Consider the following 26,504-nt stretch of genomic DNA (forward strand, 5'->3'; position numbering starts at 1 on the left):
TGTTTCAGCACCATTTGTTGAAAAAACCATCCTTTCCTTATTGAATTACCTTGACCCATTTATTGAAAAATGAATCGACCATATATGTGTGGGTCTGTTTCTGGATTCTTCTGTTTCATTGCCTTTATATCTCTCCTTAGACCAGTACTACCCTGTCTTGATTACGATAGCTTTGTGGTTAAGTCTTGAGGTCAGATAGTGTAAGCCTTACAACTTTGTTCTTTTTCAAAATTCATATGGATATTATAGGTCATTTGCATTTCCATGTGCATTTTCAAATCAGCTTGTTGATTTCTGTAACAAAGAATATTGAAGTTTTTATTGGAAATGAATTAAATATGTAGCTCAATTTGGGGACAGTTGGCATTTAGCTGTGGTATGTGTATCTATTTTTAAATATCTTAAGTATTTTTTAAAAGCATGTTTTCAATTGCAACATTTTGTTATACTTAGTATTTCATATTTTTGGAACTATTATAGATGTTTGAAATTTCAACTTCCAATTGTCTGTTGTAACATGTAGAAATACAATGGATTCTTGTTTATTGACCTGCCACCTTGTTAAAATCACTTGTTTCTAGTAGCTCTTTTGTAGATTCCCAGTGAGAACTGATATTCTTGTTGCCTATCTTAGGGATAAGCAATCAAACTTTTATCCTTCTATATAATTTTAGCTATAGGATTTTTGCAGATTCCCTTTTGTCAGGTTGATGAAATTTCCTTTCTATCCTTAGTTTCCTTAGTTTTTTAAAATTTAATTTAATTTAATTTAAAATTTATTTATTTATTTTTGGCTGCATTGGGTCTTTGTTGCTGTGCGCGGGCTTTCTCTAGTTGTGGTGAGTGGGGGGCTACTCTTTGTTGTGGTGCGTGGGCTTCTCATTGTGGTGGCTTGTCTTGTTGTGGAGCACGGGCTCTAGGCGTGCGGGCTTCAGTAGTTGTGGCATGTGGGCTCAGTAGTTGTGGCACGTGGGCTCAGTAGTTGTGGCTCACGGGCTCTAGAGTGCAGGCTCAGTAGTTGTGACGCACGGGCTTAGTTGCTCCATGGCATATGGGATCTTCCTGGAGCAGGGCTTGAACCCCTGTTCCCTGCATTGGCAGGTGAATTCTTAACCACTGTGCCACCAGGGAAGCCCCTCCTTAGTTTTTTTTTACAATGGATCAGTATTGAGTTTTGTTAAATGCTTTCTCTACATCTAATGAGATATTTGTATCATTTTTCTCTTTTATTTTGTCAATGTGGTGAATTCCATTAATTTACAAAAGATAAGCCAACACTGTATCCCAGGATAAACCCAGTTGGGTCATTGTGTATTATACTTTTTCATATTTCTGGATTTGAATTGGTAACATTATGTTAATGGTTTTTGTGTCTGTGTTCATCAGAGGTTTGGTTTGTATTTTTTTCTTGTAGTGTCTTTGTCTGGTTTTAGTATCAGGGTAATGTTGGCCTCATAAAGTAAGTTGGAAAATCCCCCCACCCCTCCATTTTTTTGGTATTGATATCATTCTTTTCCCCTTATCTGTTTGGTACCTGTCACTTTGATCCTCTCTGGGCCTGGAGTTTTCTTTGTGATAAAACTTAGCTAAGAATTCAAGTTGTTTAATAGATATGAGGTGATTCTGATAGATGTGCATCTCATTGTAGTTTTAATTTGCCTGTTCCCTAATGACTGATGATGTTGAGCATATTTTTATGTGCCTACTAAGCCATTTATATATCTTATTTAGTGAAATGTCTACTTCTTCCATTTTTAGTTGGGCTCTTAATACTGAGTTGGAAGAGTTCCTTAGAAGTCCTGGATATGAGTACTTTTTCAGATATGTGATTTGTTGATACTGTCCTTGGCTTCTCAGAGTTAAAGTTATGAATCTTACTCAAATATAAAATGAACATGTGTTGAAGATTTTAGCTAATTCATTTATTAATGAGGTATCCAGTAAGATGTTAAATGAGATATGTGATTCCACGTATCTAGTAATTTTTTATCATATGCTACACATTGTGGATGGTATGTTTTAGAGACTACTCTGTTTTTTATCTTCAGAAAAATGTTAACTTTTGTTCTGGCAGGCAGCTAATTGGATTGGACTCAAACTCCCACTTTAATTTGCTCTCTGCTCATCAGTTCTTTCAGCCTCACAGATTTGCTTTCTGTTGGAAATCTTGGAGTCTCCTCAGTATATGTACAACTCAGGAGTCTACCAAGGATTTGAGGAAAGCTGACATGCAGATTTTTAAGAATGCTGCTTTCTGCTTGAGTTCTGTCTATTGTCTCAAGTGGTCTGGGAAGTAACCTTAGTTGAAAAGCAGTGTAAAAGTGAATCTCACCCAGTACTTTTCTCCTTTTTTAGCTTTCTGTCTGCTTTTATCTTCTTCCAGTGCCTTCAAATGGTAGCTTTTTATATTTTATTCAGTTATGATTGCTTATCCGTAAGCACAGTAGTCTACTACAGTACAGGGTAATCTGCCTTTATTTTTTTTGTTGACTTTTTTTTTTTTTGCGGTATGCGGGCCTCTCACTGTTGTGGCTTCTCCCGTTGTGGAGCACAGGCTCCGGACGCGCAGGCTCAGGGGCCATGGCTCACGGGCCCAGCCGCTCCGCGGCATGTGGGATCTTCCCGGACCGGGGCACGAACCCGTGTCCCCTGCATCGGCAGGCGGACTCTCAACCGCTGTGCCACCAGGGAAGCCCCTTTTTGTTGACTTTTTAACTAGTGGAGCTCTTTTTCGGTCATCTCCAGTTAACTTTCCATAGTGTATATCTTCTAATGAGGTACTGGAAACCTAACTCAAGAGTTGAAAATTTTGAAAGTGAAAGGAATAGGTTGATTTGGTTGGCAAGATTTAAAAAATGTTTTCCTTGCTTCTAGTTCCATTTTGACTACAGTCCATGAAAGGCAGAGCTTGTCTTGGGATTGGTAAGTGCAGCTAATGCTGACCCTTAGAGGGGTTTTTGGCTGTTACTTGTTGAAGCTCAAGGCCTGAGGCTGTTAGCCCATATCTGAATATCAACTAAGAAGGAGTGTCTCCTTGGAGATTCCATAACTGAGTTTTTAGATTCCCCAACTCTGTGGTATTCTTTTTTTCTCTTGTACTGGGTGGGGAGGCATTCTGTGGGTGGCTACATTCTTCACTTGTTCCTTGCTCTGACCTGGGATAGCCATCAAGGTCTATAATGGAACATCACAGTACATGTCTCTGGTCTGTCCATCTTGCTTTTAACTGCTTTTATTTTTTAATTTTCTGTCCAATTTAGTAGCACACTTCAAGACTGCTGATTACCTATATGAAAAGCCAATGTACTTTCCAGTATGTGCCATGAAGTGATAGGATGGTGTACTTCTTTTTAGTACTTACAGTTTGTAAAATTTAATGTAGTACCAACAGAAATGTTATTCACTTTGATTGCAGTTTTGAATGTGAAAGACTCCTTGTTCATTCTCTTGAAGCTTGGGCATTGGTTTTTAAGCTTGATTATTTTCTTTATCAGATTTTTTTTAGAATTTAGGAGAAAACATTCTCAGAAGTTCCTGTAACAGCAACTAAATTTTTTGGGCAGCAGATTTTAGCTGGCGGACATTAGCCTGTGTTTGTGTAGAAGGGAGTCTGTCCATTCCCCAGCTGATTATCAAGCTTGTAAACATTTCCATTTGGATGTGGGTAGGAACATGTTGGTCTGTTGAGTTGCAGTACTGGTTTTTATTACGCAGCTGACTTTTTCTGTAGGCCATTGCCTACTACTTTGGAAAAAGAGAATAGGGCACCTCTGTAAAATAGTCTAAAATGGTTCAGTTTGGTGGGAGATGAAACAGATGAATTAGTCTACAGAGAAGCTCTACACAAGCATGTCTTTGTCTTCTTTCTCACCCTTCGGTCTTTAATTAGTGAAATGCTGCTTCCTCCACTAAGCATTTTCCATTGAAATTCTTCTCATCCTCACTGTGTTTAATTCCCAGCTCACAAAATCAATCACCTTTCCTCCTTTGTTTATATGCCTAAGGTACCCATTGTTTCTGTACGTGGAATTATGATGTGCTAGAGATGGAAGGAACTTTCATGATTACCTACTCCAACCCCTTCCATTCACAGAATAAGAAATGGAGGTCATGAGGCTTCCTACAGAGTAGGAGAGGCAGCAGTGTAGTAGTCTAAGGGTTAAGGTCTGGGTTCAGATTTTGGCTCCCACCATTTACTAACTGTGGGACCTTATCCAGGTTACTTAACTTTAACCATGAATCTCTTCATTTGTAAAATAGATTAAGTGAGGATTAGCAAGGTGCCTGGAACAGATTAAGAAAACTCTTCTATAAGTGGCAGTGAAGATGATGTTGGTGGTCGTTATGTCTTCATAGCTGATAAGCTGTAGGATGTTAGGATGGTAGAATTACGATGTTTGCCTTTTGGTTGAAGAATGAGAAGAACACCCACTGAGGAATGAAATAGGAGGCTATGATGTACCTGTCAGTGAGGTATATACACATTTTTGGTGAGTATGAATTCTGAAAGCCAGTGAGCGCTTGTTTACCACCCAGTGTATTTCCAGTGTATGCTTGAGAGAGAGAGCGAGGGAGGAAGGAATACTTTTTAAAAAATGCCCTTGGTTGAATTTCAGAAATGGATTTCAGAGGCCAGGAAGCAGCTTGTAACAAGAGGATGAGATCAGTTGGTAAAATTGGAACTAGTTGATAATCCTTTTACTCTCTTCTCTGAACATTCAGTGTTCCTATTTTTATGCAAACATATGAGCTAGAAAATGACTAGGTCTCTCCATAGATAATGCCATGTGTCACATTGGGGAGGGTGAGGGGAATGTGGGATAGAGCCGGCAGTCAGTCTTTATCCTTCATCTTTGTTTAGCTTTTTCCTGTAGTAGGTACTGGGGCCGTTTTGTTCTTTTTAAAATGCCTCTGGAGGTTGTTTTAGAATGCGATCTTTAGTTTGGTTGTACTGGCACTTGGGGAGGGCAACAGAGGGAAAGAAAGAGGAATTAGGAATATATTTTTAAAACTATGAAAAAAAATTGACTTATGAGCTTTTACCTCGTGGGGTAGGTGCTGAGACTGTTGGCTTGTGGTTTTCACCATTTTACTTTCTGCTGATGGAGAGCCAGCCACGAAGTCAGCTGTTGCTGAGCCCAAGTTTGATAGCTGAAAACACCTTTTTCATTTTATTCAAGTCACTTAGAAGGAGAATTCATATCACTGAGGTTTTAACTCTAAGTTTCCAAACTAGTGGTTAGTTGAGTGGCCTCTGTTTCTCAAGGATTCTGCTGTTGCTGCAAGTAAGGAGTAAGGATTCTGTTTCCCAGTCTTTTCCATCTTGCATTATTGTTTTTTTCTTGTTGGTTGTCCCAAGTCAGGTTTGCCTGGCTGGGTTTGTGCCAGTGAAAGACAAAGTGTATAGAACATCTACTCTGTGTCATTACTGTACCGAAGAGCTGCCCACTTTTGATTGACCCACAGTGGTTCTCAGAGACCCGTGACTACCAGCTGCTTCATGCAGAGGAGAAAGGTCTTACAGCTGGCAAGGGCTCAGACTTCAGTGCCCTCCTCTGGGTGCTCCTCCTACTCTGGTCAGAGCAGTTCATCCATTCATCAGTTGGCGGGGCATGTTGAAGGTGTTGCCTCTTCTATCTTCCACCTCAGATCTTAGGAGCAACCGTGGCTTTTCATTCTTTCGGCGCAGTCTGAGTTCTGGCCGTCTTCTAACTGTGTGTGACAAATCCAGCACTGAACCAACTGTTGCTGCAGTGGGGGTGGGACCTCTGTGGGGCCTGTTTAATTTATGTGGAGAATCAGAAAGCCAAGATCACAGAGCTCTCAGGAGAGTTTATTTGGACTATTTATAGTTTGTTGTTCTATCCGCAGTCTCTGTCTAGAGTACACACGCAAATACTTGCTGAATTGAATTATTTCCTCTTGCTGCCTTTCACATACCTTTGTTTGCATCCTTTACATCTTCTCTTCGTCATCCCTTCCACATCGAATTGCTTTCTGGACAGCCTGGACTCTTGGAAGACACACATACAGGTACCTGTTCTTCAGTCCCACCCTCATTCCCAGTTAACAAAACCTGCAAAGCAACAGTTTGGGGACAGTATGCCTGGAAATCTTTACTCTTTTTCCCCTAAATTAGTTTACTAAAAAAAATTTTTTTTACTTTTTAATTAATTTTTATTGGAGTATAGCTGCTTTACAATGTTGTTAGTTTCTTGCTATACAGCAAAGTGAATCAGTCATACGTATACATATATCCACTCTTTTTTTTAGATTTCCTTCCCATTTAGGTCACCACAGAGCATTGAGTAGAGTTCTATTCAATAGGTTCTCATTAGTTATCTGTTTTATGTATAGTAGTGTATATATGTCAATCCCAATCTCCCAGTTCATCCCACGCCCCCACTTCTCCCCTTGGTAACTAACCATAAATTTGTTCTCTATTTCTGCTTTGCAAATAAGTTCCAATTGACTTTTTTTTTTTTTTTTTTTTTTTTTTTTTTTTTTGCGGCGCGCGGGCCTCTCACTGTTATGGCCTCTCCTGCGGAGCACAGGCTCCAGACGCGCAGGCTCAGCGGCCATGGCTCACGGGCCCAGCCGCTCCGTGGCATGTGGGATCCTCCCGGACCGGGGCGCGAACCTGTGTCCCCTGCATTGGCAGGCGGACTCCCAACTGCTGCGCCACCAGGGAAGCCCCCAATTGACTTTTTGATTGTAAAGATTTTCAGAAAAAGTAGCCAACTGAAGTGTTCATTATGACCAAATTATTAGCACTTGGGTCATTCTTTGATAACATTTATTTTATGAAACACCTATATATATTTTTTGTATTTTGAAATATTGTCGTTTTAAAGGAAAGGGTATTGTGTAGCAGATGCCTGACTTTCTGTAGCTATATTTTTTTGTATATTCTAAATATATTAAGTATTTGAAGTTTCATGTGCATAGTAATATTGTCTGTTTCCACATTTACTTGAAACAGTTCATCATTATGCATTTCTGTTATGTGCCACTTATCTACTCACACATAGCTAGAAATGCTAAATGTTTTAAAGCAACGATCATATGTTTTAACTTAGTTCAAATAGGGAAATTAATAACTGATACAATAAGAAATGGAAAATTAGGGGGCTTCCCTGGTGGCGCAGCGGTTGAGAGTCCGCCTGCCGATGCAGAGGACACGGGTTTGTGCCCCGGTCCGGGAAGATCCCACATGCCGCGGAGCGGCTGGGCCCGTGAGCCATGGACCCTGAGCCGGCGCGTCCGGAGCCTGTGCTCCGCAACGGCAGAGGCCACAACAGTGAGAGGCCCGCGTACCGCGAAAAAAGAAAAAAGAAAATTAGTATATGTGATCCTCTAAGAGTTTCCTATTAAGAGGAATTCAGAAAATTTGAAATTCAGGGAATAACCTCTAAAGTTTCTCGTAACTCTGTTATTTCTAAATCCAGAACAAGTGTAATATCACCCAAATTTAGCCGGGCAATAACCTTTTAATAATTTGATGGAAAGCTGCCTTTTGAATCATTATTTTTAAACCATTTTTCAGTGAATTGATCAAGTTAGCAGAATTTGCAGAACACGTTATAGGTGATTTTCGATTCAGTTGAGATATAATCTTACCAGTTCTTTACTTTAGTGTTGTCAAACATTTGTGTTTGTTTTGTGAAGCTGTATGTCCTAATTGAAAGTGAATTGTCTTTATTAACATCCAAACAGTTAGCGGCAACTCTTGTAAGTCACCATTTTCAAAATGCATAGGCACTTCCTCCTTTACCGTGGACGCTATGAGTGCAGAGTGTTTCCTTTAGACTCCCCTTCAGTGTGACTTGGATGAGAGATTACTGAGGGAGACCTTTCCCATATAGTGAGAGGGTGAGAAACAGTTCTGTTATGTCAGAACACGGATACATTTTGGTCTTTAAGTAGCTAAATTCTCTGCTAAAACTGCTAATCACATTATCACAGGTTCTGTATAGTTTGTTATGGTTCTGTATGGCATCTAGATCGTTAGATGTAGGGGTGATGATTTTCGTGTGCTTTTAGTTGACTGGACCTAGTTGTTTCTACCTAAACTAAGTTTATCAGTAATTTTAAAAAATACTCTCTGCTCATTGTATGATATAAAAACAAAATGACTCCCTAACGGATAACTCAGGCCAGGGATGCTTTATGAATAGAAAATCTCCTTTTAAAATGAAATTTTTCGCTTAAGAAGTTAATAAAGTAATATTTGAAAAAACCCTAACAGGGACTTCCTGGTGGTCCAGTGGGACTATGCGCTTCCAATGCAGGGGGCCTGGGTTCGAACCCTGGTTAGGGAAGTAGATCCCATATGCACGCCACAACTGAGAAGTCCGCATGCTGCAACTAGAAGATCTCGCATGCAGCAACGAAGATCCCACGTGCCACAACTAAGATCCAGCGTGGCCAAAATAAATAAATACTTAAAAAAACCCAAAAACCTCTAATAGCGGGCTGCTGAAAATACTGGAGTTTCTTTGACTTTGTAGAATTTTCATTTAATTATGAAATATACGAATTTCTTTTTCCTGAAGTCTTTGTTGTTTAAAACTTTCCCTCCAATTTTGAGATCGTTTAAAAAAAAAAGTCCACCTCTCATGTTTTCAAATACCATTGTTCTCAAAATGTTAAAGACATACTACTGGAGAATAACATTGAAGGCAATATTTATCCTTGAGATATGAGAACCATTTTAACAATTTAAAAGCTAACATTGACATTCCTAGCATCTGTTTCTAATACCTCTTCTGCCTGCCACTTGTGGGAATGATGTGATAGTGCTTTTGTCATGTAATGTGACCAAGAAGGTGGGCTTTGTGTCACTGTGAAATAATTTCTAACCAAGTAGCCACTCCAGGCCTTGGGATTTGTCCAGGTTAGGTCATCCAGCTTCGTAATGTCTACATTTGTGTGAGCGCCCACTTGCCTATATTTAGTCTTTCCAAATAGTTTATAATTGGTTTAGCCCATTGGATTGCTTGCTTTTTGGATGATAGAGGTTGGGGAGGATGAAGGAAGTATAAGGCTTGAATTTGGCAGTCTCTTTACAGGATGTCCCTTTTAACCCCTGCTGAGGTTAATTTACATAAAACACAGCTGTGTGTGAATTTTTCTAAATTTAAAGTTTATACTTATTACCATAGGGATAAGATTGTCAGCACTTACTGAATTTATGGTCTTGCTCTCCTGTATCTGGACCTCCTGGCAGCTTACAGTTCCGTTTCCTTTGGATAACAGGATACAGCTGGTGGCAAAATTCTCACCTGTGGAATAGCCATTTGGAGTTTTGTTCTCTATATAGGTCTCTGCAAAGCAGCAGAAACTATTTTTGCAGGAAACCACAAGCCTGTGTAAAACACCAAAAGAGGATTGAAATAACATGTGCAAGTGTTCCTCTTCCCTGAAGTACCAATCATCATGCGAGAGCCTAAGTATGGTGTTAAGCAGCTCTTTGCCCTCCCTCCCCTTTACTTTGGGGTTGTTGTCCAGTTAAATGATGCTGAATTCCCCCACTCTGGTCTCTGTTACGTCTCTGGCCAATCAAGCAAATTGATCCAGGCTGGATTTCTTAATAAGCTACTAGGTAAGCCTTCTGGGACTAGACTGACCTTAGATATTTTGGTAAGATTGATTTTTGTTCTTATAGCTGTGGATCCTTTACCATCAAACGGTGTGGAAAAGCTGATTAATTTCTGTCTCTGATGTTCATGTCAATCAGGTATTTCTTTAGTGTTTATTGGGTGCTCAGTACCATGCCAGATGCTGCAACAGGAGCAGTAGTGGTGTGGAGGAGTGCTACAGAAGACATATACGGGTGTGGTGGGCTGGAATAAACAAGTTAAGGAGAAAAGGTAAGCACAGAAGTAAAAGCGAAATAAAACCCAGTGTGTGACTTATTGCTGATTGTATAGATTAGCTTATCAGCAAGGTGGAAGGCATTATCTTGAGCAAAAGAGTGAGGACTGGACTGAGCATGGTGCATGCAGATGGTGTGTGTAGGAGCTGAGTGGAAGGGAGGGTATGGGGTAGGGGAGAGGAGTGCTAAATTAGGCCGCATAGATAATGCACTGAACACTATGCAGAGACATCAGAAGGGGTAGTGAGGGGGAGCCTGGATGGCCACTGAGAGTTCACCAAAGATAAAGGGCATATTTAGTAGAGCACTGTATCTGTTGGGGTCCCCGTTTCCCTCATCAGTGCCCTTTATTTAGAATTAGACATAAGCAGTGATTAGGATGGAGTAGTTGAATGTGATGCAAGGTGAGTGCTGAGATGGCTAATCACATAACTCATTCCAGGCAGTAAGAACAGAAACTTAATTTATTGAGTACTTTCTTGTTGCTTAGTACTGTATAAACATTTTACACACATCTTTTACTCCCCCATTTTACACATGAGAATAAAGCCTGGCAGTTAAATAACTTGTCCAGGGTATGCAGCCAGAAGTGCAAGAGTTAACAACTCAAATCCAAGTCTGTCTCTCTCCTTCTCTGAATTATATTGCCATTCTCAGTTTTAGCCTTACATTCTTCTGTGAGGGGTTGCTAAAGAATTGTTTGTTTGTTTTTTTTTTAATTGGGGTATAGTTGCTTTACAATGTTGTGTTAGTTTCTGCTGTACAATGAAGTGAATCAACTACATGTACACATATATCCCCTCCCTCTCGGACCTGCCTCCCCCCCCACCCCCACCGCCAAGAATTCTTAAATGCTAGAAGGTTGTTTCCCCAATCTAGATGGGCACTGTGCAGTCATCTGTTCCTTTAGTATCTTCATTATTATCAAAGTGGCTTATAGAGAGTTGGTGTAAAATAAATATGATATTGAATATTTTGCAGAGGAAATGTAGTGAGCTTATTAATCTCTCTGTTGGCAGCTGCCAGTCCTAAGCTGCCCATGTGTGTCTGTGGATGCAGCACCTGGGCTTATGAGCCCTAGGGTGCAGGGCTCCACCTTTAGAAGAACTAAGATGGGTTAAATGTGTTCCCAAAACTGTGATCACATCTTATTTTTAGGCTTTTCCCTCCATTTCTTGAAGCAAGGCAGATCTTAGTGCTATCGCCTAGAACTTCCTAAAGAAAAGAGGTTGGTGCCCCCAAAGAACCTTGCTATGTGATTGCATACTACTATGTAGGCAGAGAGGAAGCTGCAGAACGAAAGAAGCATTTTAGGAAGGTTGAGTCAGAGGTGCAAATGGAGCATGGAGAGATTTTCTCAAGGTGATAAGGCCCTGGCACTCATATCTACAAGCAGAGGCAGGAAGACTGGCAGTGTTTCCTACTTGGGGAAGGAGGGTAATGTGGGCTGCTTCTGAGACCGCGTTTATAGAGTTCCATGGCTGACAGGATTTGGCTAGAGTTTGGGATGAGGATCCCAGGGCCTGTGGAAATTGATTGGGAAGCCAGCCTTTGCTTGCTGCACCTCAGGAAAGCCATGGTGAGGTTCTGGCCTGACCTTACTGGTTGGAACCCACAACAGATACTTGCTCTGTCTGGGTTTGAGTTTAGGCTACATGATTACCTTCCAGTGAAACTTTTTAATGAATCTTTGAACCTGCAGTTGTGTATGATCCGACATTTGAGTCTGAGCTTTAAAAAAAGAGAGGTGACAAAGAAAGGAAAGAAAAGAAAATGAAAAAGAAAAAACAAAGCAGAGATTTGTTGATGCCAGTGCCATCGTATGACCATAATTTCTTTAGGCTAGAGCTGTGTCCACTGGTTTGTATATTTTCTCTGTCTTCCTTCCTTGGCTTCTGAGGCCAAGCAGCTTTTAGGCATGTGAATTTACATGAGTGCCTCTCCTGACTTCTCCCATCATCCCCTGCTTGCACTTCTCATTTCTTCTGTATTGTTCTTAAGAACTTACTGTGCTGTCTTGTCTTTGGTTATGCAGTTTTTTCTGCACTACACTTCTATGTCCACTTGGTGAAAATTGCCTCAGGTTTGGCCTCTTCCAGTAAGCTGTGTCTGGGCCTCCACCTTCTAGAGAGTTTATAGGTCCTTCCTGATCCTTGTAAAATTTTTATTATTGCACTTAATCATATTGTACTATAAATTACCTGGTTACTTAATATGTGTCACTTATGAAATTGGTACCAGCCACGTGGTGTTTATCCCTAAAGCTCAACATCCAGCTGTACATGGAATATTCTAAGGGCTCAGAAATATGAGATTATCTCCCATTATTGAGTCTTTATGTGCCAGGCAGAAATTATATACATATATAAAGAAAAGGAGGCTTTAAGCTCTAAAAAGACTATGGTGTACTCTCCCTTATGAATTTTAGAACAAGCTCTAAGATGAGTGTAAGAAAGTCAGAGTTTTAAAATTAAGTTTAATTTCTTAATTATTTTAATTAGTTAATTAATTATCGTGGAAAGAGTTCTGATTTTTTTATTCCACGATAATTACTTTGCGTGTGTATGTTTGCCCTAAGTTCAGGATCATTCTGCCTATTGGGTAATGCAGCACTGATAAAGAAGAAATTAAATGAGCGAATGTGGGTGTTAGTGTTTTGTTGTTTGGGTTTTGTCTTAGTTTGCTGAATCCTTTTGTTTTACTGTGAGTATTGCACTTTGTTAGATTCTTCGTTCTTTTCATGTCCTGACTACCTGCTTTAGGCCCCTCTTCCCATCTCACCCCAATTCCGACTAGTGCTTTGCTTTTTTCTTGGTGTGTAGTAAGTACTGTGTCATGAGACGGTGGGACAGAGCAAGGCTTACTGTGCTGTGAGAGAATCAGACATGTGTTATGGATCTTAACACCATTGTTTCCAAAAGTGTGGGCCATGATTTCAAAGCAGAAACATCACAAGGTTTGGTCTGATTTGGACTCTGATGGTGGAAGTGGGAGGAGGGGACCAGGCAAGAGTCGGCATTATTTAAGAAGGCTCCAGTGGATGCTCATGTGCACTAAGATTTGAGAATCACTGCTTAGAGCAAACTGCTCCGTGGCACGTGGGATCTTCCCGGACCGGGGCACGAACCCGTGTCCCCTGCACCGGCAGGCGGACTCTCAACCACTGCGCCACCAGGGAAGCTCAGTGCATCTCAGAAGAACTTGGACATTTATGAGGCTTCTGTAGGATTTCCTCAGTCCCTAATTCAGGAAATGTATTTCGTACATGTAGTGTTCTATATTTTTTGTATAACTTGACATCCTCCCCAGGAAGAATCTGTCTGCTCTTTGTACTGTGCTTCTTTTTCTATTGTTCAGAATTCCTGGCTCCCACCCTCAACCAGTTCATAACATGTTTATAGCCACCAGCCCAGACTCCTTAGGAATGAAGGAAGGAGTCTTTGGATCTTGTTATTTTCCTTGAGGAAGACCTGAATGTTGACTGTTTTGCAAGAATCCAGAGTATGCATTGTCATTTCCATGTTAACCCTCGCCCCAAATGTTTGTGGGTTTCGAAGGGTTTACTGTAGCCCAGTCTTAGCAGGGTCTCTGGCCAGGGAAATTCATTTGAAGCACATTTTGCCATGGAAGTACCCTGCAGGTAAAAATACTCTGTTTACACTTGGCTGTGTCCCAAACAGCTGTCCTCCTCCTAATGATACTGGGGGCTGCACATCTTTTTTGTGGATTTAGAAGCTTTCCTGTTGTGGATGACAAAAATCATTTGCAAAAACCAATTGAAGTGATAGGTTTGTCAGAGACAGACAGCTGGTCCTTAGGAAATGGGCTGAGATCTCCACGCTCACAGGTTCAAGGGAGTTTGCAGCCTGCAGTATAATTACCTGATACGGTGTTGAGGGGGGCCTGTGATTTGCTCCCCCTCCCGCCACCTCCCCTTGGGCATTTCGTTAAGGGTGGAGCACCTGTTAAAGGCTTGTTTAGTGTACTGTGTGGCTGTGGCTACAGAATAGTGAGTTTGGTTTAAGTTTACAAACGTATGGGTGCAGACATTCTTGTTTTAATTGCTTTGATTTTATTAGCTCCAGGGACCTTTAGTAAGGATTGTAGATTTATTCAGTGTTTTCATTTAGGAAAAAAAAGGTATTTTTACTCATTTCTAGGTCAGTTGCGATACACTGAATGACCAGGGACTTAAACCAGATGTGCTGTGTGTAATGTTTCCTTTCTGATTGCAAAAGTAATATCTGTTCATTGTTTGAATAGTTATAATTAAGAAACTGATAATTTAGGAATGAAAATTCCCTGTAATCCCCAGAAATACATACATTTAACATTTTGGTATTTGTTCCTCCAGATCCTTTTCTGTGGTTATTTTGTTATATTTTGCAATTCTACTTTACCCACCAACGTGTTTTAAGACAGAAATGCATCTCTTGCTACCTGAAGCCTTTCATTTAACCATTTATACTTTTCAAAGTATTTTATGTGGTAGTCTCCACTGAGACCCAGAAACTCTACCAGGAAGAAGGAACAGTGGCTTCTACTCTGTGCCTGGCAAGTGTGCTTAAGTGCTTTACTTGGCGCTTTTTCTTTTTTTCAATTCAATATAAAAAGATTTATTAAGAAGTCATTCTCCCACCCACATCCTCTTCTACCCTGTGACCCTCACCTTTCATATCCAGTTTTATTAGTTTCTAATGTATCCTTCCAGTGTTTCTTTATGCAGATAGTAGCAAACATGAATATATGTTCTTATTTCCCCCTTTCTTACACAAAAAGAGGATACTATGCGTACTGTTTGGCATCTCACTCTATTCACACAGTATACCCTGGAGACATATTCTACATTAGTACTTGGCCCTTGCGTACTGTTTGGCATCTCACTCTATTCACACAGTATACCCTGGAGACATATTCTACATTAGTACTTGGCCCTTGCTTTTGATTCTTACACCAACTCCATAATATAGGCAGCAGTTACTATGCCCTTTCTACACATAAGGAGGCTGAGACTCAGACAAGTTAAGTGACTTGCTCATACAGTTTATTAGTAAAGAACTTGGATGCCTACCCATTTAATCTGATTTCTCATCTAGAGAATATTGTGCCACACCCTATGCCTTTCCTGTATTGAGAAGTGGTTTTTTAGATGAAAATATTCTTTGAGACATATAAAACTGTTGAGTGAGGGCATAGTGCTTCTTCGGATTATTAAGAGGTATTTTTTTTAGTTTTTGACCAGGAGTTGGCATTCTGTGGCCCACTGGCTGAATCTAGCCTTCTTCCTCTTTTTGTAAATAAAGTTTTATTGGAACATGGACCCACCCAAGTCATTTACATATTGCAGCACAGACCATATGACCTGCAAAGCCTAAAATATTTACCATCTGGCTCTTTACAAAAATGTTTGCTGACACCTGTTGTGGACACCAAGTTTTATTTAGGTGTGTAAATTTTTTTTTTTTTGTAGCTTCTAAGGTTTTGCATTCGTTTGCTCAGGCACATTGGTTGGTGGAAGTGCTTTCTTTCCTTTACTTCCCCCAAACTAATCAAACAGGCGTATCACTTCTTGCTTGAGTTTCTCTGTGATCCTGTATAGTGACTGAGTTTCTACACAGTCATTTTCAGGTAGAGTGAATTGCAAAATATTCCAAAACTTTTGCTACTGTTAATGTTGGTACAAAACTGGTGTACATCCTGATGATGGTTTGTGCATTGCACCCTATGGTGATAGTTTATGTTAAAGTGCAAGAAGGGATCATCAGCACAAAGTCTAATCATAATCAGCAGCACCCTGAGACTTCTTGCATGGGGGTGTTGTGGGAGTGTGTAGATTTATATAATTGAGACAGTTGCATTAAAATTGGTTGACTCTTGTTTTGACATAAAGTGAACGTGTGACATTTATACAATAGCAAACTATTAAATTTGGTTTTCCTTTGAGCATTTTGAAATAAAATGCAAAATGTGGAAAGAATAAAAATACTTAATTACTGTGCTTGTAATTATTTCACACCCCCTGAATTTATGACTCCTCAGAACTGTAGCAGGTTACTACTGAGTGGCAGAGTTGGTGAACATACTTAAAATCACATCATTTAAATCTTTGAGTTTTGATAGTTCCTTTTCTTCATGGTCTCTTTCAAATGGCATGCAGCCTTTACTGTCCCACTGTGTCTGTCACATGTTGTGCTTGTGTTACATGGAAGCAACCCAGTGAACTTCTGCAAGGTCACTCACTAGTTAGTTATTGGGTAAGGAAGAAATTCCAGGGTTTTCTCTCTTAAAATTCCTTAATGAAATGATTGGATGGACATAGTGCATTTCTTTAATTTTCTGTTTGGGAAAGCTTGATAAAAATTCTGTTGGCAAAGCAGAGTCCAGTGATCTCCAAATTGGTCTTGGTGTATACGTTGATTTTTAAGTGCATTTACTTTGACCCAAAAGACTGCCTTCCTGTAATATGCTCCTTTTTGTAGAACACAGCTCTCAAGTAAGTAAAGTAAGTTTGTTTAAAATGTGTGAAATAAGTTGAGGCATTATACGTAGCAAGTTTTCGATGGTTTAGCATCGCGACTCTGAGGTTTCAGTTTTAGGACCAGTTTGAGGGTCTTTCATCTATTATCTGTATTACTAGCTTTCTTAATCTCTTTCATTTTTTGGGTAAAAGTCACCTCACAGAGGCCTCCCCTCAGCACCATATTTAAAACTGTATCCTACTCATTTCCTGTTCCCTCTTCCCTGTTTTATTTTTCTCAATAGCACTCACTAATCACTCTCTGAAAACCGTTTATTTTAATGCTTTATTTATCTGTGTTACTCCTAGAATAAGCTCTGTGAAGCTTCTGTACTCTCAGTGCCTTGAGTACGGTGCCTGGCACATGGGAGACGCCCAGTGACAGTTGAATTAACAAAGTCAAAGAGAGTCTGTATTGCTTGTAGAATGAGGGCTAGACGTAGGGCAAGTCAATTTGTGGCGTCAGACGGGATTTGAAACTGGGTTCTTCCACCTCTTGATGTTGATATTAAATAATTTAATCATTGAAAGAACTTTTCCCTCCCAATGAAATGGGAGAAAATATCTTTTTATGGGGATTAAAAATTATATTGGATATAAAGCTCTATAAATGTTAGTCCTCGCTTTCCCCTGGTGTGTCAGCATTGAAGAAGCCTAAAGGCAATGTGAATTTACCAATCCTGTGCTTCTGGGGTCATTACCTCTATGACTTTTTTTAATTTAATTTATTTATTTATGGCTGTGTTGGCCTTCGTTTCTGTGTGAGGCTTTCTCCAGTTGCGGCAAGTGGGGGCCACTCCTCATCGCGGTGCGCGGGCCTCTCACTATCGCGGCCTCTCTTGTTGCGGAGCACAGGCTCCAGACGCGCAGGCTCAGTAATTATGGCTCACGGGGCCAGTTGCTCCATGGCATGTGGGATCTTCCCAGACCAGGGCTCGAACCCGTGTCCCCTGCATTGGCAGGCAGACTCTCAACCACTGCGCCACCAGGGAAGCCCCTCTATGACTTTTGACAGATGTATTCTTTCAACGGCTGTGTTGCCAACACAACAATGACCTGTGCCTTTGGCCAGTGTGAGTGGACAGACACTTTGTCGTCCCTCTTTAATCCTCATATCAGAATAACTTGTATGGGTTTGGCTTTGAAATAAGTTTAGGCAAGTTCATGATTGCAGACAGTTGAGATGGCATCAGCCCTTAGAGCCAAGTGAGTTTCACCAGATCTTTCGTCAAATGCAGTGGGAACATCAGATAAGTTGATGTTTGTGGTCCTTATACACGTCATTCTAGGTTTTTTGGCAAATCAAGAAGCATCAGAGGGCTGTGAAGTCACTAGTTTGTCTCTGTGGATTTCTCCAAACCTTATGGATTACAAAGTGTTAATTCCTGTTTTGGTTTCCCCTGATATTTCTTCTGCTTGGGATGACAGGAACACTTCAGAAGTTAGTTAAGGCAAATTGGTTCAGAAATTTATAGGTTCTTTTAGTTTTTGTCCCAGGTAAGTCTGAATACGACCTGGAAAGCTGATTAAAAGACCAGTGAGCACAGGGAGCTTAATTTTAAATTAAATGGATATTTAATGCGTTGAGAAAGTACTCAATCTTCAGTCTTTCTTTTTTTAATCTATGCTTGCTATTTGCATCTGATGGCCAGGAAATCTCTATTTTTCTACTAAAAGCATTGGTTATTGCTACATTTCTCAAGCTTGGTTTTCAGTGTGGATTTTTTGCGGGTGATTTTTAGCACCTATGGGTACAAAACCATTAAATGAAGGCCGGCAGAAAGGAAAGGGTGCCCTGAGCTGGGAAGTCTCTTACAATCCTCTGGTAGACCAGAGGATGAACGGGGCAGGCAGGGAGGTGGTCAGTCACTGCGGGGGCTTCCTGGCTGTGAGCATGTCTTCCAGCAGAACACAGTGAAACCCGTGGCCTGCTGGTTGGAGGTGATTATGCTTAGGAGCCTGGTTATAGATTTTTTTTTCCACAGGTGTGTGTTAACTTTTTTTTTTTGGGTGAGCCTTGATCCTCAGACACACACAGCCTGACCAAACTGGCAGATTTGTGAGAATTTTAATATTGAGAGGATTCTGTTATTGGAGTTATGCACGGTTGCTGAGGCATTGCTTTTTATTCTAAAATTTGGTCTTGGATAACCTCCGGTTTATGCTGTTGGGATTTCAGTTAATTGTTACGCTTTTGTGATCTGGTCTGGTATAATACCACATATGGGATTTTATCTTTTTTTGCATGTATGAATGACATTCCTGTACTGTTGTTTTTTATTTTGCTGGATAATAATTTAATCCAGTCCCCTGTCATGGGTAAGACACTTGAAGTTGACTATAATGAAATCACTTGGGTCTGCTTCTCTGACTCTTGTGAAGATGGGATCAGCTTATTCTCAAATTCATTGTATTTGGCAAAAGACCTGCCCTTCTGAAGTACACAATACTGGACGATGATCATTTTGGCTTAGAGGAAATCCTGGTCAAATTACCAAGTTAAACTTTTAAGAACATGCTATTCTCAATATTCACAAATGTATTATGTAATGCTGGAAGTCTCCTCTAAAGTTCTTCCTAAGATTTTTGTGAGAATTCATTTAGTGCAGGTAACCACAGGGAATCCAGCTATTAATTTTGAGGAAAGTGACAACTTCTAGCTGTTGGAGGCCAGCAGTAGCCCCCCTTCTCTGAGAGGAAGGTTGAGAGGAAGAGGGCTTTCTAGTGGTCTGCCGAACCCTTCTACCCTAAGCGCCCCAGTGAGACTGGGGGGCATCCCTGGTTAGGTAGCATTATGTGAGTTTGGGGGATTATGTAAAAGTATAACTGCACACACGCTGTTCTTGCTTTGGTAACTGATTTTAATATCCTGTTGGTTTTGTTGTTGAAACTTCTTCTATGACAGTGAAGCCTTTTGTCTTTATTTTTCAATCAGAAAATCTTTCTCCCCACTTGAAAGGATGGAATCGGGGCTACAAGGCATTCTGCAATCTTTGACCTTCTTGCCTCCCCAAACCTCTAAGGAAAGCCGGGCATTCAGTAATCTCAGACTTTTGATTGTGCTTTTGTAACCTTGCTTGACATCTAGGACTTTTGGAAGGTTTTAGATTTTTGACGATAACTTTTAATTTTATTCTCATTTATTTCTCCCTTTTCTGTTTCAGTGTCCTAGGTCATGAAACTTAATCCACAACAAGCTCCATTATATGTGAGTAAATCGCAAGATTTCATTTTATACTTAACTTTTGCTGTTTAATTCTTATGATAAACTCAAAAAATGCTCTCATGTGATTATCAAAGGAATTTTTAACCGTCTACACATGAATTTATTGGCCTAATACACTTAAGAAATTGAATTTGATTTAGTAAATATTAAATGATAATAATGCATGGCACTGAGCTCAGAACAAATAATGCTCGTAAGACTTGTGAGATAGACTGATCGTGGTGATAAGATGCGTGTATAAAATAATTGCATTGCCCTGCCAAATGATACTCCGGCTTATTTTTACGTACAGTGCATTTCTGTAAAACTAGTATGTAGAGCTTCCTACTGCCATGGTCAGTTACCCTGTGCCACAACTAGGTGGCACTCTTTCATTGGCAAAAGTGCTATTTACTTTAAGAATCTGGGTGAAAGCTGATGTATCATCTCCCTAAAGTGAGGGAATTATAAGATGAAATGGATAAATGAATGAATCGAGGCTGGAAAAACTAAATTCTAGGTGTGTGTGTGTGTGTGTGTGTTTTTTTTTTTTTTTTTTTTAAATGTTGTAAGAGTGAATTATCTGAATCAGAGTGGTGGAAAGTGCCTGTTTGGTGAGGAGCTGGCTTAGAGGTATGGATAGTTAGACTTGCAAGATGCTGGAGGGTTTGGGGTTGGTATGGTCTGGAGACGTGAAAAAACCTTTTTTGATGGACAGGATTTCAGTCAGGTCTTGAAGATTAAGGGTCATTTCGTTGGCTGAAAAATTCTCAGAATTTGTTCAAGACACAGACCAGATGGTAGAGGGATGAGTGGCAGTGAGCATGTTGTTCAGTGAGCAGGGAAGGATGGTAATGGAAAGTCTGACCCTGCTGAATTTATGTTGGGGGTGATGGGAGATAAGTCTGAAGAGGTGGGTGACGCTTAGTTGTGAAAGCACACAAGAAGGTGCGCGGAGTTTATTTTGTGACTGCTGAGGAGCTTTTAATGGTGTTTAAACAGGCTGTTCATTTTATGTATTTATTTTTAACCATGCCGTGTTAATTAAAGTCATATACCTTTCTATCATAGAGCATTCATGTGATCATGCTCCATAGTTTATCTCTATGTTAAATGTAACATACAAAGAAAAATATATGTGTTCTTAGAAGATATTTTATGTTCATATTTTCTTTCCAGACTACTTGGAGACAATTTATTATGTTCACCAGTGGGTTTGCACATGAATTGAATATCTTGGACTTAAGAAAACAACTTTATTTTTTGGTTTGTTTTTTAAAGTCCTTTTTTAAAAAATATTTATATTTATTTATTCATTTGGTTGCACCGGGTCTTAGTTGCGGCAGGTGGGCTTCTTAGTTGTGGCATGAGAACTCTCAATTGTGGCATGCATGTGGGATCTAGTTCCCTGACCAGGGATCGAACCCGGGCATTGGGAGCGCGGAGTCTTAACCACTGCATCACTGGAGAAGTCCCGAACAACTTTATTGAGATAAAATTCACACACCATAAAATCCACTCATTTATGGTTTTTAGTATATTCACAGTTGTGTTATCTTAACTTCAGAACATTTTTATCATCCCCAAAGAAACTCCGCACCCTTTAGCAGCCACTCATCAATTCCTCCTCCTCCAGCCCATGGCACCCACTATCTACTTTCTGTCTTTATGGTTTTACCTGTTCTGGAAATTTCGTATAAATGGAGTCATGCAATACCTGGCCTTTTATGACTGGTTTCTTTCACTTAGCATCATGTATATAAGGTATATGTTAGAGTAAGTATAAGTACTTTGTTCCTTTTTATTGACAAATAATATTCCATTATATGGACCTACTGCATTTTATTTACCCACTCCTCAGCTGATGGGCATTTAGGCTGTTTCCACTTTTTGGCTATTCTGAATAATGCTGCTGTGAACAGCAATTTTTTTGGTACTCCTCCAATTTTATTCTTTCCTCGTTGAATTTTCTGGGGCACCTTTGTTGAAAATCAATTGATTATAAGTGTAAGGAATTACTTCTGGACACTCAATTCTGTTCCTTTCATTTAGGTCATCCTTCGTTAGATCAGTTTCTTTCAGCAGTGATTTATATCCGTAGTTTTCAGTGTACATGCCTTTTATTTTTGTGAATTTATTCCTAAGTATTTTATCCTTTTTGATGCTATTGTGAATGATATTTTCTTAATTTCATTTTTAGGTGGCTCATTGCTAGTATATAAATACAACTGATTTTTGTGCATTGATCTTTTAATCTACAACCTTGCTGAACTTGTTTATTAGCTAGTACTTTTTTAGTGGATTCCTTAGGATTTTCTACATCCAAGATGATGAAAATAGTTTTTTTCCTTTCCAATCTTTTTATTTTATTTCTTTTTCTTGCCTAGTTGCCCTGAGTAGAACCTCCAATGCAGAGTTGAATAAAAGTGGTGAAAGCAGACATCCTTGTCTTGTTTTTGATCTTAAAGGGAAAGCATCTGGTCTTTCACCATTAAGATTAGTATGATGTTGCTAGCTGTGGGTTTTCATAGATGCCTTTATCAGGTTGAGGAAGTTCCCTTCTGTTCCTAATTTGAGTATTTTTATCGTGAAAAAATGTTGGATTTTGTTGAACGTTTTCTCTATTGAGATGATTGTGTGGGTTTTTTCTTTCATTCCATTACTGAATTACATTGATTGATTTTTGAATGTTAAACCAACCTTGCATTCCTGGGATTAATCTCATTTGGTCATGGTGTATAATCCTTTTTGTGTGTTGCTAGATTTGGTTTGCTAGTATTTTGTTGAGGATTTTTGTGTCTTTGTATAAAAGATATATTCTGTAGTTTTCTTCTGATGTCTCTGTCTGCTTTTGGCCATTGAAAGCGTTTGATCAGGGGGCTGATATAACTACGTAGTTGTGGTAGGCAGAATAATGGTTCCTCAAGTGAGTCTATGTCTTAATCCCCAGAACCTGTGAATGTTTATCTCACATGGCAAAAGGGACTTCACAGATTTCATTAAGCTGAGGATCTTGAAACTGGAGATTGTCCTTTAATTATATGGGTAGCCCAGTGTAATCATAAAGATTCCTGTAAGTGAGAGAGGGAGTCAGAGAGAGATTTGTAGATGCCACGCTGCTGGCTTTGAGAAAGGAGGAAGGGTCCATGAGCCAAGGAATGCCACCTCTAGAAGCTGGGAAAAGCCGGGGAACAGTTTTTCCTCAGAGCCTCTGGAAGGAACACAGACATCTTTATTTTAGCCCCGTGAAAGTCGTTCAGGCCTCTGACCTTCAGAACTGTAAGATAATAAAATTTGTGTTCTTTTAAGCCTCTGAGTTTGTGGTAATCTGTTGTAACAACAATAGAAAGCTAATACAGTAGTAGTTTGGGAAAATTAATTGGTGGTAGTGTGCTGGATAATTTAGAAGGAGAGAGTAGAGGCAGAGAGATCAGTTAGAAGTTTTCTGAACTTTTCATCATGGAATTTGAGAACTTTAGAGTTAATAGAGACTTCAGGTAATACCTGCTTCAACCTCTCCGTTTTAGAGATGAGGAAATGAGTTCTGAAGATGCTGTGATAGGGTCACACAGCTCATCGATGACGGTAAATTGTGATTTAAATCTGTATTTTCTGGGCTTGGTCATAGAAACCACTGTAAAGCTTATGAAGCTTAAAAAAGCTTCGTTCTGTTAGGGAAGCAAGGTTCTTAGACATCAGTTCTGGGGAATATACTTAATAAAGTAGTGCTTTATATATGATTTATGTGTTTAATGAAGTTGGGCAGGCTCTACTGGGGAAGACTGTTTTAAATTTCAGATTTCAAATATGTCGATCAGCAGTAATACTTACTGAGGCAATTGGTTATCCCTTTTTAAAGAGTGACAGTGTACTCCATTTTCAGTGAACTAAGCCAAGTCTCAGGGATTTACACTGTTTGGGTGAAGAAAAGTGTAGTAGTTTCCCCCTTATTCACGGTTTCGCTTTCTGTGGTTTCAGTTACCTGCAGTCACCATGGACTGATAATATTACATGGAAAATTCCAGAAATAAACAATTCATTAATTTTATTTTATTTATTTATTTTTGGCCATGCTATGCAGCATGCAGGATCTTAGTTCCCTAACCAGGGAACGAGCCTGTGCCCCCTGCAGTGGAAGTGTGGAGTCTTAAACCACTGGACCACCAGGGAAGTCCCACAATGCATAAATTTTAAATTGTGCTCTGCTCCGAGTAGCATGGTGGAATCTCACACCATCCTGCTCTGTCCTGTAGGGGACGTATTTAAATCATCCCTTTGTCCAGTGTGTCCTGCCTGCTAGACACTTAGTATCCGTCTGGGTTATCAGATCAACTGTCGCAGTATCTCAGTGCTGTGTGCAAGTGACCCTTATTTTACTTAATAATGGCCCCAAAGTGCAAGAGTAGTGATGCTGGCAATTCAGATATGCCAAAGAGAAGCCATGAAGTGCTTCCTTAAGTGAAAAGGTGAAGGTTCTTGACTTAATAATGAAAGAAAAAAATTTGTTTGCTGAGGTTGCTAAGATCTATGGTAAGAATGAGTCTTCTATCCATGAAATTGTGAGGAAGGAAAAACAGATTCATGCTGGTTTTGCTTTCACACTTCAAACTGCAAAAGTTACAGGCACAGTATGTGATAAGTTCTTTTATTAAGATGGAAAAGGCATTAAATTTGTACAGTAAGATATTCTGAGAGAGAGGGTGGGAGAGACCACATTCACATCACTTTTATAGTGTATAATGGTCATTGTTCTATTTTGTTTTTAGTTATTGTTGTTCATCTCTTTACTGTGCCTAATTTACAAATTAAACTTTTATCACAGGTGTGTGTGTGTAGGAAAAAATATATATGGGGTTAGTACTGTCCATGGTTTCAGGCATCCACTGGGGGTGAATGTACCCCACTGGGGGTGAATGTACCCCCCTGAGGATGGGGGCACTACTGTAACTGTACAGGACAGTCCGTTGGTAAGGGGGTCAATTCTCTGCACCTAGAGAAAGAAGTACTAAGCAAAAGAATAGAGTGTGTTGAAGTTTTTCTTTTAGTTTATATTTGAGATGTGCTAGGGGTACATGTCATCAACAGAAGAGAGAAAACTGCTAGTTAATAAGGAAAAACACTGGATCCTGAGAAGAACTTTTACCTGAAAGTTAAGAAAAATAGGCTGGATTCCAAATATTCCAAATAATCATCTTAACCAGTCTTTGAATAAAAATGTGTCCACAGTAAGCTGCCATAGTTAAAATGTAAGAAATGTCCCACTGTACAGGTGGCAGTACTGTTGAGTGTTTAAATGAAGCTGTTGTAATGAGTTATTTTTGTGAACTGTTCACAGTGGAACATGCGGAACCTGGAACTTCGGCTGCCAGTAGTGTAACCTGGCTGTGCCTTGGTTTCCTCGCCTGTCAGCTCTGTGATTCCACAAGTACACCCTTTGTGTTAGGCAGGGTAGTTACATTACCAGGTCAGGTTTTTCCCTCAGCCTCTACAAAAATGTTGATTACTGCCAGGTGCATGTGTGAGAATCGCAGTTGTAGGACCTTTGGGTGGCAGTGGTAAAAACGTTGATAGCTTTCCTAGGGTCCCTCTGGGTGGGGAGGGCCTAGGTTGTTTAGTGGCAGTAAAAATGGAGAGGCGGTGGCAGATGCAAGAAATATTTAAAAGAAGCAGTAGGACTAAATACTTTATTAGATGCGGGGAGTGAAAAAGAAGGAATGATAGTTGATTGAGGACTTGAGTGTGAATGACAGCTGATGCCATTGCCAGATGTGGAAAAGAAGGAAGGTGATGACTTTCTTTAGACATGTTGAAGGGCATATTGATGTCCTGATTACAGCGGGAGATGTGGGCTCGGAGCTATGGAGTAAGAAAGTTGATTTTGAACTAGAGAGAGTTTGAGTTATTTTTAAGAAATTGGTACTTTTGACTCTGAGAATAGATGAGTCCTTTGAGCGGATAAGAGTGGATGGAATTAGGATAGTGGACTATGGCAGAGAAGGCAAAGTTGACTCAAGAGAGGAGGAAGGAGTTCCAGAAATCTGGGTTGCATGTGAGTCTTTGACTTTTTATTCCTGGAGTTGTTAAATTTCAATCACACACTAGTACTGGAAGTGAATTTTGAGCTGGAGCTGGGGAGTTCTTTCATTCAGGTGCCCGCTTTGTGCAAACCCCTTTTTGGATGCTGGAAATTTAGCCATGAACAGAATGGAAGGGTCCCTGCCCTTCCGGTACTTGTATTATAGTGAGAAGAAGGCAGATAATCATAAACAAGAAAACATCAGGAAGAACAGTTTAATGAAAGTAAATAAAACAATAGGATGTGATGTGATTGTGCCTGAGTAGAGGCTATTTTAGGCTGGGTGGTCAGGGAAGGCCTCTGAGGGGCGGCCAGTTAAGCTGAGACCAGAATGACCAGAAGGAGCCCGCCACGTGCAGATCCTGGCACAGTGTTCTAGCCCAAGGGAACAAGTGCAGAGCTCTAAAGTGAGGGCTAGGCTTGATACGTGTGGGGAACAGAAAAAATGGCGGCGGGGATTCAAGAGTGCAGGGGGGCGGGGTGCGTCCTCTCCTGGATGAGCTTGGAGACTCAGGGAGGAGACAGGGAAAAGCCTGATCTTGAAGCACTTCACAGACCATTGGGTGACCTCCCTAGGGCCTGCCTTTCATCACGTCTGAAGCCCAGCACAGCACCCACCTCTGAGTGTACTCTGAACTTCAGAGCCTTCAGTGGCTTGGGGTCAGGTCAGGCCTCTTAGGGATGTTGGATTAATCCTAATGTGGAGCTGTGGGCCCTGGGCAGACTGGATTCTCAGGCAGTTTAAGCATAGTAATTTGGACTGCCCATCTGAGGAAAAATAGTTTTAGTACTCTGTAGTCATCTTTAAGATCCGTGTTTTAGATGTAAA

General features: G+C 40.2%; 1 protein-coding gene across 8 annotated transcripts in view; it reads left to right on the forward strand.

Annotated features, from left to right (window-relative positions):
* AKAP13 (A-kinase anchoring protein 13) overlaps nt 1–26,504 on the forward strand; it is a 342,871-nt gene that overhangs the window by 78,338 nt on the left and 238,029 nt on the right. For all 8 annotated transcript variants that reach the window (XM_067695979.1, XM_067695923.1, XM_067695933.1 and 5 more), the window contains exon 2: nt 19,559–19,602. In XM_067695979.1, the coding sequence (XP_067552080.1) occupies nt 19,570–19,602 (33 nt within the window). In that variant the 5' untranslated portion in view covers nt 19,559–19,569. The remainder of the gene's footprint in view (nt 1–19,558; nt 19,603–26,504) is intronic.

This window comes from Pseudorca crassidens, chromosome 1 (assembly GCF_039906515.1).
Source record: "Pseudorca crassidens isolate mPseCra1 chromosome 1, mPseCra1.hap1, whole genome shotgun sequence".
Taxonomy (NCBI): Eukaryota; Metazoa; Chordata; class Mammalia; order Artiodactyla; family Delphinidae; genus Pseudorca; species Pseudorca crassidens.